Genomic DNA, 18757 nt, shown 5'->3' with positions numbered 1-18757 from the left:
GTCTAAACTCTGAAGTGGTCAGGAATTGCTGGAGCGTGGGGCTCAGTGAGGGAGGTGACAGGTGAGGGTGGTCAGGGACCAGCTCATAGTGGAGTGGGCCCCTGCCATGCTGGAAGAAGTCCGGATTCTGTTGTGCGCTGTAAAGAGGGAAGCGTGGTGAAGAGAGGAGAGTGGTTCTGAGGATGGAAGGAACATGTCAGAGTTGAATTTTAGAAAATTAACTCACTGAGTATCTCAGAGGGTCAGTCAGACATAAAAGAAACTAGATTAGTTAAGATACTGTTGTATTCATTCAGGTAAGAAATGATGACGCCTGATGGGAAAAAATAGAATAATAATAATAGCAGTTAACATTTATTGAGCACGTATGTGCCAATATGTGCCAGATACTAGATTCTTTAGAGGTATTTTAAAGAATTAGAATTAGAGGTATTAATCCTCACAGCAACCCCATGAAATATGTTCTTATTGTTCCCTTTTTACAGATGTGGAAACTGAGGATCAGAGAGGCTGAATAACTTGTCCAAGGTCACACAGTTAATAGGTGGCAGAACCAAGATTTGAACCTGGCAATATAGTATGATTCCAGAACTCTCACTCTTAATCACTATTTCACTAACATGAGGCATTTGGGAATGTAGAGAAGAGGGCAAGATTGAAAGAACCTAGTGACTTTATAAGTAGAAGTTTACCAATTGTGGGTGAAATGGAAAAATATTTATTTCATTGCTGGGTTGTTGTGTTTTTTTAAGTACATTGATCCGTGTTTGTTGTGGACTTACTCTCTGTGCCAGGCACTGTTAAGGCCTTTATTACATTATATCATTTAATTTTAACAACCCTACCAAAAAGGTACTGATGTTGCCATTTCACAGATGATAAACTAAGGCAAAACGTCCTGCTTGGTGTCATCCAGATAGTAAGATGTGAATTTAAACTCACTTCTGGTCAGAGGCCTGTGTGCTCTTAACTATCTCACTTGGCCTCATGCTTGTTGATTGAGTAAGAGTGTCTTGTTGGTGTTCTTATGACTTTGTCTTCTTTCTCCAGTAATCTTGCTCAGAACACAAATTTAGTGCGATTAAACCTTTCTGGGTGTTCTGGATTCTCTGAATCTGCCCTGAAGACTTTACTGAGCAGCTGTTGCAGGTAGGAGAGATTTGAGATTTTGATTATAGAACTGTTGTTTCAAATATACAGTTATCTTTCACATCAGAATAGAATCAAGGAAAATTTTTAAGCTATACCTAACTCTCCAAGCTCTTGATTTGGATAATGCAATGCCTTTTGCCCTCCAAACTTTCCATCCAAACTCAGAAGCCAAATCGGTTAAGTTTCCAAAGGATACTTGTGTAGCGATCCCTTTTTTTTCTGTGGCTATTAAAATACAGAAAATGTAGTAGTGTGTTTATCAACAATATGTACAAACAGTATCTGTTTATACCTGATTGTACGGTCAGGTGTTTTTCCCTATAATATCTGTAGACCTAACTTAACAGTTTGGATTAAATTTGTTATTGCAAAATACACCATGAATTTGGGTGATTCCATTAAAAACATCTTTTATATTATGTAGTAATGTCAGTATATAAATAAGGTTACAGAGTTATAGAAATTAATAAGTGAGGGGGGACATGGTTCACAGAATACCCAGTACTGTGTGTGTGTCTGTGTCTGTGTCCTTTTTAATATCCCTTGGTCTCTGTGCTAAGAGCATTGTACTTATTTCTACTTAATGATCTGTTGAAAGTAGATTGCCTTTGGGTAAGAATGTTATCAATGAGATAAAATGGTAGCCCTACATTTTCTCAGCAGTGCCAGGATTGGGATGTATAGTTTAATGGCTGGACACTCTGAAGCCCTCATTTGCTCAGTTAGCAAAGGCCCAATAAGGTAAAGTGGATTTTTGTAATGTCGGCATCTCTTTATTAGGAATCCCCGGTACAATCCAACAGTTTTTTAAAGCATCTCGGGCGCTTGTTCATACTGTGTAGTTGTTTGCTAACAACCCAGGTGATTGAGAAAGAAAGCATAGAGACTAGAATTTTTCCATCTAGTCCTGCAATGAGGTTTGAGCAGGAGAGGAGAGCGCTTCCCTCCTCTTCCAGAAGGGGGCAGCATTCACTAAGCCCTAGGCTCACATCCCCTGGCAAGTTTCTGGAACACACTGGAACAGGATGGGAGAAAGCAGTTTCAGGTGAGCGAATGTAGCTGCTTAGAGGAGCAGAGGTTCTCTGCAGAAAATGGTAAGGAATCGACGGCTTTGTATATTCTTGGTTTGCAGCTTTAGGCGGTGCTACGTCGAGAACTCATTCTGGGTAACGGTTTCATGCTTTCCTTATCACCCCTCTTGTGTGCAGATTGGATGAACTGAACCTCTCCTGGTGCTATGAATTCACTGAAAAGCATGTGCAGGTGGCTGTCGCACACGTGTCAGAGACTGTCACCCAGCTGAATCTCAGCGGGTACCGAAAGAATCTGCAGAGATCGGGTAAGACCTGGCGGGCTGCCGGCCCCTTAACCACAGCAGCCACGACAATAACAGCAGGTTTGATTTCTTGAGCATCTCCTAGGCGTGGTCCTCCATAAGCTGTCTCATTTAATCCAGCGCGTGTGTTCCTATTCCTATTTTTCAGATGAGGTAGCAGCTGGCTGATCAGAAGGGTCAGGTAAATGCCAACAGCTAGTGGGTAGCAGGGTTGGAATCCAGAATCTGAAAGTGGAAACCTTTATCCTTTAAAGCAATTTATGTTTAAGCAGAAGAAGTTCTTTTCATTAACTAAATTGTTAGGTAAAACCCCAACATAAAAATCGATCGGTGCAGCGTTTGATCAGTATTAAGCTGTGGTTCTCAACTGGGGATAATTTTGCCTGCAAGGGGACATTTGGCGAAGTCTGGAGACATTTTTGATTCTCACGGCTGCAGGGGTGTTACTGGCATCTAGTGGGTAGAAGCCAGGAATGCTGGTGAACAGCACACAGGACAGCAGAATAACACACCAAAAAGAATCTGGTCCTAAATGTCAGTAGCGCCAAGGTTGAAACACCCTATTTATAAACCCTCTTTCATATTTATAACTAACTCCTCTCAATTCAGTCTAAGAAGACAATGAGGTTTTTTAGATGAACACAGACATTTGAAATCGGGGTAATGTGTGACAAAGTCTTTATAAGCCTCAACGTTCAGTTATGCTTTGTCTTGTTTGTCTAATATTGACAGAATCTTAATTTGCAAAGATAAGTTTTTGCAAATCGCAAGGTTTTTTTTTTTTTTTTTTTTTTTTTTTTGCAGTATGTGGGCCTCTCACTGTTGTGGCCTCTCCCGTTGCGGAGCACACGCTCCGGACGTGCAGGCTCAACAGCCATGGCTCACGGGCCCAGCTGCTCCACGGCATGTGGGATCCTCCCGAACCGGGGCACGAACCCGTGTCCCCTGCATCGGCAGGTGGACTCCCAACCACTGCGCCACCAGGGAAGCCCGCAAGGTTTTTTTTTTTATTAAAGTGTGATTGATATATAATATTATATAAGTTACAGGTGTACAATAGAGTGATTCACAACTTTTAAAGGTTATACTACTTTTATAGTTATTAAAAAGTATTGGCTATATTCCCCTGTTGTACAGTATATCCTTGTAGCTTATTTTATACCTAACAGTTTGTACCTCTTCATCCCCGACCCCTGTACTGCCCCTCACCCCTTCTGCTCCCCACTGGCCACCACTAGTTTGTTCCCTATATCTGTGAGTCTGCCTCTTTTTTGTTATATTCACTAGTTTGTTGTATTTTTTAGATTCTTCATATAAGTGATAGCATACAGTAGTTATCTTTCTCTGTCTGACTTATTTCACTTAGCATTTTAACAGTTCCCTTCGTGATCTCGGACTGTGGGCTGCACAAAGCCTAGTTAAGCCAGCCACATACCTCAGCCCTACCCTCGTGTCTTGATGGTGGTGTCAGCTCATCTGAGTATAAGTGTTTTTATTTATTATAGTTTTTAATATACTTAAAAAGATTTGAACCAAACATTTGCAGAATGTGTCTAACAGAAAAATGTTCTGTTCTACATTTTTTCCCTTTAAACACAATTTTAAGGGCTTCCCTGGTGGCGCAGTGGTTGAGAGTCCGCCTGCCGATGCAGGGGACACGGGTTCGTGCCCCGGTCTGGGAGGATCCCACATGCCGCGGAGCGGCTGGGCCCGGGAGCCATGGCCGCTGGGCCTGTGCGTCCGGAGCCTGTGCTCCGCAACGGGAGAGGCCACAACAGTGAGAGGCCCACAAACCGCAAAAAAAAATAAATAAAAAATAAACACAATTTTAAGTCTGGTTATAGTATTATATAGTCATTCTCAAATATACCCAAAACATGTAAAAACACAAAAACAAATCAGTAATCCTGCTAACATTTTGCCAGTCTTTTTTCCTGTTAAAAAGTGGTTTTTTTAATGGGACATGGTGTATGGAATTCTTTGTAACACGTTTTTATTTCAGGTAACCCTATTTTAGTAGCTACACAAATGTCATTTTCAGTGGCTTGTGATATTCCATCAGATATATTTGTGTTGATTCATTCATAACTTATTCAGTTGATCTCGTTGTAATGAATGTTTAGAATCTTTGCAGTTTTTCCCTTTTTTTTTTCTTTTTTGCGGTACGCGGGCCCCTCTCACTGTTGTGGCCTCTCCCATTGCAGAGCACAGGCTCCAGACGCGCAGGCTCAGTGGCCATGGCTCACGGGCCCAGCCGCTCCACGGCATGTGGGATCCTCCCAGACCGGGGCATGAACCCGTGTCCCCTGCATCGGCAGGCGGACTCTCAACCACTGCGCCACCAGGGAAGCCCGGTTTTTCCCTTTTATAAACAGCTTTGGTACGGACAGAAGTGAACCTTTTAGCGCATTTCTAAGTGGAATTGCCAGCTCAGGGATTAGGTTCTGTTCTCAAGTTTTGGATAGTTCTTGCCAAGTTGCCTTCCAAGGATTTTAAACTCCCACCAGTGAGCATCCTCTTCACAGTGAATCCCTCCCCTGGTTCTTCCCTCTTCATCCCCAAGAGAAGACAGTGCCCTATGTACATTTCTGCCCATATCTGAATTTCCCACTTCTTTATTGAGAGTTTTTCTGTAATGAACCAAGGTTCTGGGTGCAAGGTCGAGAACCTCTGCTGTAGGCAGACTGCTGTAAATTGTGTCCAAGTTTGGCTTAAAACCCTTTTCTTTGTTCCTCCGAAAAAGAACAAACGCCTTTTTACTGAGTTTTGGCAGGAATCATAGGTAGTAAAATCCTGCTTGATAGACACATTCAGGGCAAGGACAAAGACGCGGAGTAGAAGTTGAGGTGTTAGTTTCCTTAATTATACAATGGGAGTCAAAGATTTTTAAATGGATGTCTTTAGCAGTGGCACACACTATTTCATTGTTTAGATGGTAATACAGATTTTGTATTTTAGCTCCAAGACCGGTGCCAGACCTCCTGGGGTCAAGTACCCACTCTGCCATTTACTGGGGAGCCTTGAGCAAGTCGCTTAACCTTCCTGTTCCTCCATTTCCTCATCAATAAAATGGAGATAACAGGACCCACCTCTTAGAGTAAGGAATAAATGGGTTAATACGTGTACAGGATGTTGAATTGTTCTTGGCACATAATGAGAGATCAGTAACGGTTGCCTGTTGATGTTTTCATTCTCTACCCAGATGAGCACGGAATGAGGTTTGGAGGACCTATTTGGTCTTGGATTTACTTGGACTTCTCTAGCTAAAATTGTCTCTCTTTTAAAATGACAGGTTAGATTAGGTGGTTTCTAAGATCCCTTCTAACTCAAGTGAAATGAAGGAGACAGTGAAGAGGAATCTTGGCAGGGACTGCTGTTTACTAACTCTTCCCACCGAGGGAAGACCGCGGCTTCAACAAGGGCTGGAGACAGAGACTGACCAGTTTTATCCCCCAAGGTTTCGTTCTTTCCCAGGTGGTGGCAAAGTAAGATTGTATCTGGTTGTGGATTTTGTGGGTGGCTGGCTGGCTGGCGAGATGATGGGTCCCTTCAAATTGTGCTGTGCACTTCTTCATTTTTTAGTGACTAATGAGACAAATTTATTCCAATTTATTGAGCCCCTATAATGCATAAAGCCCTGTTCAGACTTGGGAGGCGTGGCCTTGAACAGAACAGAGACAGTCATCCTTGTGAAGCTTCCATCATGGTGGGGAAGCCAGACAATCAACAAGGAATTAAATGTGATAAAAGGAGGTGAAAATGCAAGGAGGAAGAACTGAAAGCAGAGTGCTCAGGTGGAGTGTGGCAGGTAGGGGGCACTTTTCAGATGGAATGGTCAAAGAGAAGGCCTCCCTGAGGAAGTGACACTTGAGCACAGACCTGAAGGAGCGAAGGAGTGAGCCGTGTGGATATGTAAGGAAAGAACATTCTAGCACTAAGGACCGGCAAGTGCCTTTGGAGGAAAGTCACACATGCTACTTTGTAATCAGAAAATGAATCAATAAATGTTATTTATTTTTTTTAAATAGACAAACTTTATTAATGTGTGAGGTTTTTTCCTCTCGGTATGGGAGCCAGTGAAGGGGGAGGGATGCAAGGAGGACAGTGGTAGGAGCTGAGATAGCTGGGGGGTGCTCTCTAAGCCAAGGCAAAAGCGCTGTTTCCATTTCTTTTCCTGAGCAAGATGGGAAGCCATTGGAGTGTTTTGAGCAGGAGTGAAATGATCTGACTCACCTTTGAAGTCTCCTTCTGGTGCTGTGCTGGGAAAAGGCTGCTGGAGACTAGGGTGGTAACATTTGAGGAAGTAAGAAGTGATCCGATTTCAGACACAGTTTGAAAGCTGACCTAACAGGATGTGGTAACAGATTGGATGTGGGATATGAGGAAGCAGTCAAGTACGACTCCCAGGGTTTTGGCTACAGCAACTGGATTGGTGAAGTTCCCACTTACTAAGATGGGGAAGACTTTAGGGAAGGAGCGGATTGAGAGGAGAAATCAAGCGTTTGGTTTTAGGCATAAATTTGAGATGCTTATCACATAGCCCAGTGGGCGTGTTGAAAATGCAAGTCTAGGATTCAGGGGAGGGGAGGGGACTGAAGATGTAGCTGTGAGAAGGGGGAAAAAAAAAACCCTCAAACATTAATAAAATTTGTCTGTTTTTCAAAGTAAATAACACTGATTCATTTTCTGATTACAAAGTACGGCATGTGACTTTCTTCCAAATTCTGAAAAGTTATCTCTGATCCTACCATCATTGGTGACTGTAGTTAACATTTGGATTATTTTCTTCCAGGCTTCCAACCCCCAACGCCCTTTCTTTCTGTGTGTGTTTGTGTGTAAATATGAGTTTGTGTGTTTTAACTAAATTGAGATTATAATGCACTTTATATTATTTGTTTTGTTTTCACTGTACAACATATCCTGAGTATTTTTTCATGTCACAAAATGTTATTAAAAAGCTTTTTAATAGCTGCTATTAGCATTGTGTTCCATAGATTGGATGAAGGTTAACCTATTAAAGTAATCAGGGGAGGGGCTTTTGTAACTGTCACTACAATGAATATCTTAATGCATATCTCTAATTATTTTTCTAAAAGTGGAATTACTGAGCCAAAGAGCTAAATGTGTAATACCCTGAACACTTTTTTTTAAAAAAGATCAGTTCACTCAAAAAAAAAAATCAGGTCTTCTGAAAGGCTGCATAAAATTAAATATCCACTTTTAGTATATGGGGAGACCTGCTTTATGATAGTTCATCAATTCTGGGCATTATAATAGGATTTGTTTTTCATTTGGTGGCAGAAAAGCAATAATGTTATTTTGCATTTCTTGCTCCATTTTTACTATGTCTGTATTTTGGAAAGTATCTGTTTATATTCTTTGCCCATTTTTTTTAATACTCTTTATATAATAAGACCATTAACTCTGTTGGAAACATTTATTCTCAGTTTTCTGATACCTCTTTAATTCTGCTTGTGTTCTGTTTTGCTTTAACATGGTAGAGTTTTTAAAAATGTGTGTAGCAGGGGACTTCCCTCGTGGTCCAGTGGTTAAGACTCTGTGCTTCCAATGCAGGGGGCCAGGTTCGATCCCTGGTCAGGGAACCAAGATCCCACACGCTGCAACTAAGCCCGTGCACTGCAACTACTGAGCCTGCGTGCTGTAGAGCCTGCACGCCGCAACTAGAGGAGCCCACGTGCCTCAATGAAGACCCAGCACAACCAAAATAAATAAATAAAAATAAAAAAAATTTATGTAGTAAATTATCAGTGTTCCCTTTATGTTTTACTTTATGTTTAGAAACTCCTTACCTATCCCAAGATGCAACGAATAATTATTCATTTTTGCATTTGGAAGTTTTTAACATGTGGAATTTATTTGGATATTTTATTTGAGCTGGAGAAGTAAATTTTTTCCAGTTGTGGTAGCCATATTCTTTTTTAATAATCCATGATCTCCCCCACTGATTTTGAGTGGTACCTTTATGATATGTTGCTTGTTTATATATTGTGCTATTTGGTTTTGCTTTTTGCTATTGTGAATAGGACTTGTTTTTCCCTATTTCCAGCCAGCTATTGCTGGCACATAGATAAGCTAAGGAGTTTGTTTTCCAGTCATTTTACAGTTAGTTCTCTTACTGTATTTCCAGTAGTTTTTTCAGATGATTCTCTTGGATTTTCCAGGTAGAAAGTCTTATATGCCAAGATGATAATTTTGTTTTTTGTCTCTAATAGTGAGTGACTCTAATTGCACCATTCTGAATTTCCAGCACAATGTGAAATGAAGTATTGACAGCAGGGATCCTTGTCTGATTCCTCATTTGATAATGACCATCATTTTTTTTCTAGATGTCTCTACCTTAGTTGGAAGATGTCCCAGTCTTGTCCACCTAGACTTAAGGTATGTTTTTATTTAAGACAAAAAATTTTTTAAAAAATGAAAATTCATGACTGCTCACTGAATGAAGAAAGGATCTTAATATGTTGAATTGAAGGAACTAAGCGATAAGACTCTTCCTGTCTTCTCCATCTGGGATTGATGGCTAGATTTTGAATTTTTCCTTCTGTTACAGCGATAGTGTCATGCTGAAAAGTGACTGCTTTCCAGAATTTTTCCAGCTCAACTACCTCCAACACCTATCACTCAGTCGGTGCTATGACATAATACCTGAAACTTTACTGTAAGTACTTCTGTTTTCTAAAGCAAGCAGAGGGCAGGGACCAAAAGAGATGTCCCTTGGTGGTAAAATCCATTATTAACAGCAGATGTTTAAAACTTACTTAAACATCAAATTAGTGTACCACACACTGGTTAGGAAAGACTAGCAAAATAGAAAAACCAAGGCAAAATTTTTTGCTTAAAATGTCTAGTAAAGTTGAGTGGATTGAGGTAGTTTACTAAACGTTTATTTAGCTGTGAGCAAGTTTAAATATTAGAATACTGTACTAGTACTTGTGGAGAACTTACAAAAGTGGGAGAAGATAGCCTTTACTCCCAGGAAGCTCAGATTATATGACGGGGTAGGCAGACCCAGTGTGTGCGTGTGTGTGCGTGCGTGCCTGTGTGTGTTTCCGAAACTTTTCAAGTCTACTAGAGTTGACTCCAAAAGCCTTCATCTGAGCTTAGAGGAAAAATTCTGTAATCTTCTAGTGGCATCTGTCCTGGTTGGTCAAGGAATGGAAAAAATAAACAATTTAAGTAGTAAGTATTGTAAGAGTGATGCTGTCTTTGACAAGGGCAGAGATTGAGATCCAGAAGAGTAAAGTAACTTACCCAAAGCTGAGTAGTGAGTTACTGGCTGAGCTGGGTCTGCATTCCAGGTCTCCTGGACACGTGCAAAGTAGTCTGTATCTAAGCTGGTAGCTGTTACAGGGATTAATTTTGTACCTGCTCAGCAACTTCCACAAAATCAAGGCAGTGCAAACAAAAACAGAATCGGGTCCATCTTCCTTTTAAGAAGCACTATACCCAAGTCATCCTGGAAATAACATCATCTCTATAGTTCTAAGAAGTTTTCCTATATTTCAAAGGGCTGGAAAATTCTTCCCTGGTTCAAATATAAATGTATAGCAGTTTTATTAAAAACCTCAAGAAGTCAGTATCTTTGGATTTGGCCTGGTGCCCTTCTTTCTCATTCCAACCAGTATGCCCTGAATTAGGCTGCTGACCTCATTTAAACTCACTATCCATATGAAGGTAATCAAGCTTCTGGTTCCTACCAAAGAAAGGTAGTGAATTTGAACACAGAATTTATGTAGTCCTCAAATTACTGGTTTGGATCTTGTAAGTTAGTTTCAAGAATTAATGAATATAGCAGCACTGTTTACAGTAGCCAAGACATGGAAGCAACTTAAATATCCATCAACAGATGAATGAATAAAGAAGATGTGATATATATATATATATATATATATATATATATATATATATATATATATACACACACACACACACACATATACATACAATGGAATATTAATCAGCCATAAAAATGAATGAAATAATGCCATTTGCAGCAACATGGATAGACCTAAAGATTATCAGACTAAGTAAAGTAAATGAGACAGAAAAAGGAAAATATCATGTGATATCACTTATATGTGGAATCTAAAAAAATGATACAAGTGAACTTATCTACAGAGCAGAAATAGACTCACAGACATTGAAAACAAATTTATGGTTATCAAAGGGGAAAGGACAGCAGGGGGGAGAGATAAATTAGGAGTTTGGGATTAACAGATACACACCACTATATATAAAATAGATAAACAACAAGGACCTATATTCAGTATCTTGTAATATAGCACAGGGAACTATATTCAATATCTTGTAATAACCTATAATGGAAAAGAGTCTAAAAAAGAATATATGTAAACATATATATAACTAAGTCACTTTGCTCTACACCAGTACAACATTGTAAATCAACTATACTTCAATTTTTTAAAAATAATCTTTTTTAAAAAAGGAATTAATGAATAAATCAGATACTTCAGCTACATAGAGTTAACTAGTAGAATTAGGGAATCTGGTAATTACATTTTTTAATAAATCACTGTAATTAATCTTGGGGCTCAGGGTCTGAGTGGGTATCTCATTTGGGAAAGCACTGCCTAAAAGGAATGCTAGTATTTAGTTTCAGGGCTCTCAGATGTTGGGGTCTCAATTTATATGCATGGAACTCTTATTAATATCTCCTGCTGGGCTTCCCTGGTGGCGCAGTGGTTGAGAGCTCTCCTGCCGATGCAGGGGACACGGGTTCGTGCCCCGGTCCGGGAGGATCCCACATGCCTCGGAGCGGCTGGGCCCGTGAGCCATAGCCGCTGAGCCTGCGCGTCCGGAGCCTGTGCTCCACAACGGGAGAGGCCACAACAGTGAGAGGCCCGCGTACCGCAAAAAAAAAAAAAAAAAAAAAATCTCCTGCCACTTGAATTTTCTAGCATCCAGAGCTCCTAGGAGCCTGCAGTGTCCACCCAAAAAGGTTTCTCTGTCAGCCATTCTTTCCCGTCCTTGCCATCTAGGCTTCAGCTTCATTGTCTGTGCAGCACCCTGGAGTGCAGTGATCATTCTTTTTTGGTTGCTTTTCTCAAGAGAATCTATCCACGTGTCTTACTTTTGTTCTTTCTCTCCAGAGAGAAAGAAGCTAAGCAGAGAATACCCAAATGCTTTCTCTTGAGCAGAGGCTAAGGGGAGGCTGTGAGCCTTCACATATTTTTAGCCAGTGGGATGATAATGCTTGCATAGTAATATCTGCAGCAGTGTGAATTGATGGTTCAGAGCATGGGCCTGAAGTCACAGACCTAGGTGTGAACCCTCACAGCATTGTTGTAACTGATTTGTCTAAATATTGTCTCGAAATAAGGGAAACAGGGGCATCAGGAGTTTAGTGGCAAGCCAGACCACCAGAATAGAGTGAGAACAGACAGAAGAAAGATGCTGTCCTTGAACTTTAAGGTAAAAGAGTATGTTTCTTAAGACATTACGTAGATAGTATACTGGTTTACCTTGTGAATCCATTAAGATGAGTTTGCTAGTACCCTATCCTTAAAAGTTTCTCCAGATAAAATGTCTTGCCCTCCAATTTCAGTCATTCTGGCGACTGATGTCTGTGAAATGCATAGTAAGAATTCTAGGATCCTCAACAATAATTTCCAGAAAGTCATTGGTGCTAAAGAATTTTCATTTCTTATCTCAGAAGTGGGAAAATAAAATTTGAGTGTGTTTCTTCTGTAATGATAATGCTTTAAAATACTTGGGAAACTGTAGGGTTTTTGTCTGCAGGATATACCCTCATTGTATTTATTCCCTTACTCCTTAATTGGTCTGTTTTCCTTATATCCAAAAGTCCTAATTATTCTGTATTTCTCATTCAAGTAAGAAATCCAAGCTGTAGATAGTAAAGTGATTTGAGATTAGGAGAGACTAAATAATAACTCCTGTAGGAGAATTTGTAGTTGAGGAATTTAAGATTTTATAAGGAAAATGGGATTATGTAGATGAGGTAAGCAGTGAACCTGTGAAAGCGTTTATAAATACCTTTTGTTTACTAACTAGAGACACTTTAAGACATCAGTGTCATTTTATACATCTTAAGTCAGAAATTATGGCTCTTAAACTATTCATACCTATTTACTCTCCCTTCGTTGGCTTTTCAGTCTCTTACCTTGTAGTTTCAAAGAGATACTTGCATATGTGTTCTGCTGTGTTGTAGGTGATACACATACAAGAGGATTGTTGTTGTTTTTTGTTTTTTTGTTCTCCTTAAAATTTTAGAGACTTTCTGGTTTTTCAACTTGGGAATGATCATTCGTCCACCATCCCATCTTACACCGCTCACTTCTTACTCACATGTAAACACCTGAGTGTCAAAGTGTCTGGTGTAATTTCCTTCCTCACCAAGCTCTTTTGAAGTGCTGTTGCAAGAACATTTCCTCTTCTATCATCTGCCATCCCTCCTCACTCCCACCTATAGTTTCTTCTTTTAAATACTATCCACTGCAGAATGTCTTACAATTTGGCTAATCTGGAGATCGCAGAAACCAAATTCTCATGGCTATGACAAAGTTCTCGTACTCAGATTTCACATAAGAGGGATTTAAGTTTGGGACAGGATTGCTATCATCTTCAGTGATAATAAGTATAAACACCTATGTATACTGACCTTTCTTTACACCCCTGTTTCTTTTTTTTCTTTTTTTTTTAAATAAGCTTATTTATTTTATTTTTGGCTGTGTTGGGTCTTCATTGCTGCGCGTGGGTTTTCTCTAGTTGGAGCAAGCGGGCGCTACTCTTCGTTGCAGTGCACGGGCTTCTCATTGCGGTGGCTTCTCTTGTGGCAGAGCACAGGCTCTAGGCGCACAGGCTTCAGTAGTTGTGGCTTGCGGGCTCAGTAGTTGTGGTGCACGGGCTTAGTTGCTCCGCGGCATGTGGGATCTTCCCGGACCAGGGCTTGAACCCACATCCCCTGCCTTGGCAGGCGGATTCCTAACCACTGTGCCGCCAGGGAAGCCCCGTGCACTCCTGTTTCTGTTCCAGAGATTAGCTTACTTTACGAACAACAACAGTTTGTTCTTGCTGACTTTCTTTTCGGTCTGTTGTGATCTCTGGATCTTACCGCCCCCTTAGGAACACTGAGCATATTTATTTTACTTGGATAGTACTTTTATTTTCTAAATTACCCTTCCTCTTGTTTTCAGCTAATGTATGTAAACACCTATGGGGTTTAAAACACTTTCTTGAATGTAGAATAAATACGCTTAGAGCGGGAGCGGGAAGAGTGGGAGAGCAGGTTTAGCAATGAAAGGCCCAAGGCCAACAGAGTGGTTTGAGTTCTGTAAACATGAGGGAGGTATCAAAGATTTTTGAGCATGGGAAGGACATAGTCTGAGCTAGGCTTTACGAAGATGCCTTGGTCATTGGTATATACACAAAGCTGACAGGAAGAAAGATAGGAGGCAAGGTAACAATTATTATCAGGAAGGGTTATTTTTTAAAGTAATTGTTGGCAATATGAAAATATAAAGGATGCTTCTAATTCTAGGTGATGGATATGCTCATCGATCTGCAGTGGGATTTTGTTGAAACTCCAAACTAAATATTCCCTTTCCTGAGACTTTGTACTGTGTGTCCCAACCTGGAGCACATACAGATCAGAGAGATGAATTTCTAAGCACACAGACCTGGGTTAAAAAAAAAAAAGAATCATTACCAAAGAGTATTTACTTTGGGAAAACAGGCTCCCTTTTTTGTGGAACAGAATTTCACTCTTGACCGAGGTGTGTTTCACTTAATGTGAAATACCTTGGAAGAGGACTGTGATACGTGTGACAGAAAAAAAAAGTGGTACTATGTAGAGAAGTAAGATGTCTATTGTCTCTATCTGCACCCAACACATAACCTTAAAATACCGTCATGAAGTCACTGTTAGGTTTCATCACATGTAATGGACTTGTTGAGTATTAACCATTATTTACAAGTTATCGGCTCTGCTCACATCTCCCTTTGAGAGGGCGAGCCTAGTTCAAGTAAAGGTCAAGTCCATATCCTTAAGTTGCATGTAGCCTTTGGTGACTCCGTCTGATGCCACAGTAAAACATTTACTTTTACCACCACTAGCTTGCTGGCTTCTCCTCACAACACGGTGACACTTTTCAGTCTAAACCAAGAATGGAGAAAGGAAGAAAATATGGTTGGACTTTAAATAAACCTTGGAGTTTTCCAGTTATTAGAAATTCAACAAAATGCACTTGTGTGTTTCCTTACGCTGTGTTGCCCAAGCTATGGACTGTGCTTTGTGGTTTGATTCACCTTTACAATTTTCTCAAATCACTGATCGTAAATTATGTCTTCAGTTTGCATTTTATAAAATATAATACAAATTGTAAAAAGTGGGTCATGTTACTCTAGGGGAACAGTTACCATAGATACTGCTGCTCTGAAAGTCTCTCTCTTCCTTTCCAGTGAACTCGGAGAAATTCCCACACTAAAAACACTACAAGTCTTTGGAATCGTGCCAGACAGTACCCTTCAACTATTAAAGGAAGCCCTTCCTCATCTACAAATTAATTGTTCCCCTTTCACCACCATCGCCAGGCCAACCACTGGCAACAAAAAGAACCAGGAGATATGGGGCATCAGATGCCGACTGACACTGCAGAAGCCCAGTTGTCTATGAAGTATCTATTGCAGGATGGTGTCTCCTCTTTTCTTTGAACAGGGAAAGTAGGCAGGAAGCCCAATTGTGGAAAGCTCAGCTATTTTTATTCTTGGTTTTCTCTTGCCTTCATTCTACAAGTATATTAGAGAACCGTTGGAGAGAGAAAACTATGAAGTGTTGCTTTTGAAAAATGACTATGAAAGCTTTTATCACTGCTATATCCTTAAGAGCCTAAGCTGTATGCCTTTTGAAATTTTAGGAGAGTGAGTCTATAATGTCAAGATACCTTAAACAGCAAAATTTGAGCCACCTCTTCCAAGTGCCCTTCTTATTAAATCTACTTAGAATCAAGCTTAAAAATCACCACCAGCAAATCATTTTTATAGCCTATATGGCAACTGAACTTTCTTCTATTTAATTTCTCAGTACTTCTTTATAAGATGTAGGTTGCAAAAAATAATAAGCTATTTGTATTGTAGGCTGAACAGAATGAGAATCATAGATTTGCGGCAGTCTGCTGAGGATAGAAAGAAAAATACACATTTCAACTTTGCCTTTAGATTTGCAATTAGGTATATGGAAACAAATAGCCCCAGGGCATTCACCTTAAAACCTAAATAAAAAAACAACCGGCCAACCAGAGGTATAGAATTGGTTAGAATTTACAGGCTCAAGAGGCAATTTTCTATGACAGGTTAACCTGGGGGATCCTCTAATGCACATTAATGAAGTCTCCTTTATGTACTGTGTTCTCAGCATTCTAAATTAGCTGAGGAAATTTAATTGTGGACTTCTGACTTTATGATCAAATTATGTTAACATAGGTTCTTTAGCTTTTAAAGTGACTTGCTTTGTTTTAGAAAGGTGGTAGGAACCAGTCAGTCTCTAATTCTTAAAATGGTTGGAATGCTGAACTGAGGTTACCTGTTGTTTTCCTTTATCACTGAGGTTCTTGAAGTTATTTTTATATTACTCTGGAATCAAGTATTTTAAATTATCCTTTTCTGTTTAAAATGGCCTCCCGCAATGATTGAAACAACTCATTTTATAAGGTTACTGGACCTAGAGTTCCCTAAGAAGAACCGCATGTTCGTTTCAATCAGAAATACACAGCAGAACCACGTGTATGTTCCACGCAGTTTCAGAGCAGTTAGCACAGCTGGCACCTGCATAAAAGTTAAGGCTCAGGTGTTGAACCTTTTGATGGCATCAATGATTTTTTTTAAATGATACATGGAAGCAAAAGGATTAAATTCTACTTTACTTTAAAAAACACAAAACACTAATTTCTTATTTAAATTGATGACCTCCCCATATGTTCAAAATGGAACAAAAAGCCCAAACTCATCATTTCTATTAACATTGCTTTTTCTAAATTAGATTTTTCAAATGTTAGAAACAATGGTATGAAGTGCCCTTATCTGCTCAGACCTAAGGAAGAACATTTTAAAGTAGTGTTACACAGGAAATGATTAGGTTTCAATTCCATAGTAGTTAAAAAGTGCTAAATACTACTTGAAATTATTGTTTACAGATTAGTGACAAGGGCTGGAGGTAGGATCCGGTTGGCCTCTGACTTCCGGATGCCCTCAAACATACAGTACTTCCAAACTCAAGTCCAGCCGTAAGCTACTTTGCTAACATGTCAGAGTAATCTGTATTTTTTTATGGGATTTCTACTTTTATAGACTTGTTTTAAAATAAAACACATTTTTATAAAAATGAATACTTCAGCTAAGTTGTATTCCTTTTTTCTCTCTCTTTCTTAAGTACTCTGGTTAAAATGAACATTTGGTATGGTGTGGGATTTGTCTCAGCCCTCTGAATAAGGCACTTTAAAACAAGCCCTAGGGCTTCCCTGGTGGTGCAGTGGTTAAGAATCTGCCTGCCAATGCAGGGTACACAGGTTTAAGCCCTGGTCTGGGAAGATCCCACATGCCACGGAGCAACTAAGCCCGTGCGCCACAACTACTAAGCCTGCGCTCTAGAGCCCGCGAGCCACAACTACTGAGCGCGCACACCTAGAGCTCATGCTCCGCAACAAAAGAAGGCACCGAGATGAGAAGGCTGCACTCCGCAACGAAGAGCAGCCCCCGCTCACCGCAACCAGAGAAAGCCCGCGCACAGCAAAGACACAACACAGCCAAAAAACTAAAAACAAACAAAAAAAGTTCCATTTTTTTTAAATGAAAAAACAAGCCCTAATATGGCCCCTTTTTGCCCCACCTACTTCATGTGTTGTCAAATTAAAATGTTTATAATTCTTTGACAAGGGGCTGAATATACAGGCTTGTTATGGTTAAAGTGTCTCTCAAAGTATTAACATGTTTATAAAACATTTGAGATTTAAGTGATAATTATGACAAGTACTATAAATAAAAGTCAGCTAGCAGCACTTTTTAAATACAGACTTGATCAGCTTATACTGTGTATTTTACTCTCATTAGGAAACTATTTGAATAGTTCACCCTATACCCAGAGATCTAGGAATTAATTCCTTTTGAACTCGTCCATTCAAATGGTAGAATGGTGATTCTTCCTAATTATTACCCAATTTTGCTTCTTTTTTGATATTATCAGTACTATGTTTCCTTTTTTGTTTTTAATTATAAAAAATGTCAAATGCAAAAGGTAGAGAAGATGATGAACCTCATTATCCACTTTCAAAAGTCATTAACTCATGGCCAATCTCATTTCATCCATCATCTCATCCATCTATTTCCCCCACCCCACACGTACCACACACAGGCTCACAGATTATTTTGATGCAAAACCCGGAACTCTGACTTCATAAATAGTTCAGTATCTACCTCTAAAAGATATCCTCCTGAATTAATTCTGAAACATTAAATATCAAGATGGTGTTGAAAGTTCCCTAGCTGTTGGAAGTGTTTTCTTACATGGGTTTGTCTTGATCAGGCTCCAAACATGGTTCATACATTGCATTTGGTTGACATTGACATTTCCTTAAGTCTCTTAATCTTAGAGTTCCCCTTCTTTATTATCTTTACAATTTATTTATTGAAGAAACTAGGTCATTTGTCCAGTGTTCCACATTCTGGATTTTGCAGATGTGATCAATCCCTGGAATAATGTTTAACAGGTTAATCTGTCCCCTATTTCCATAAACTGGTAGTTAGATCTAGCAGCAAAAAGCTCCTAACCAAGAGTGATTTTGCTACCCGAGAGACATCTGGTAACATCTGAAAACAGTTTTGGTTGTCACAAGTAGAGAGGCGCTACTGGCATCTAGCAGTTGTATACCAAGGATGCTGCTAACCATCCTACAATATCTAGGACAGCTCCCACAATAAAGAATTATCTGATCCAAAACCTCAAGTGTCAGTGTTGAGACCCTGATCTAGAGGCTTTGCCTATCAATGTTTTTTGTTTTAGCAAGGAGATACTTGATAGGTAGTATTAGTCTTCCTTCAAGAGGCACATAACATCTGGCTGTCATTCTTTTTATGATATTAACATCTGCCTATGGCCCTTGATGTATCTCCTATACCCTAGCCGCAAGTTCCCAAGATATTATGTAAAGTCTGGCCAAGTGCAAAATTTTTATTTCTGGGTAACATGACTTATGTCCCTTCTATCATGGTGAACTCAAT

General features: G+C 39.7%; 1 protein-coding gene across 1 annotated transcript in view; it reads left to right on the top strand.

Annotated features, from left to right (window-relative positions):
• SKP2 (S-phase kinase associated protein 2) overlaps positions 1-15161 on the top strand; it is a gene marked incomplete at both ends in the record, with an annotated part of 30994 nt that extends 15833 nt beyond the window's left edge. The window contains 5 exons of the mRNA XM_079703255.1: positions 1051-1149; positions 2361-2491; positions 8836-8887; positions 9060-9167; positions 14948-15161. Of these exons, the coding sequence (XP_079559381.1) occupies positions 1051-1149; positions 2361-2491; positions 8836-8887; positions 9060-9167; positions 14948-15161 (604 nt within the window). The remainder of the gene's footprint in view (positions 1-1050; positions 1150-2360; positions 2492-8835; positions 8888-9059; positions 9168-14947) is intronic.
• Positions 15162-18757: the final 3596 nt, after the last annotated feature.

Source organism: Hyperoodon ampullatus (genome assembly GCF_949752795.1).
Source record: "Hyperoodon ampullatus genome assembly, chromosome: 4".
Lineage (NCBI taxonomy): Eukaryota > Metazoa > Chordata > Mammalia > Artiodactyla > Ziphiidae > Hyperoodon > Hyperoodon ampullatus.
The sequence above is the reverse complement of the archived record's forward strand: the minus strand, read 5'-3'. Positions and strand labels throughout refer to the sequence as shown.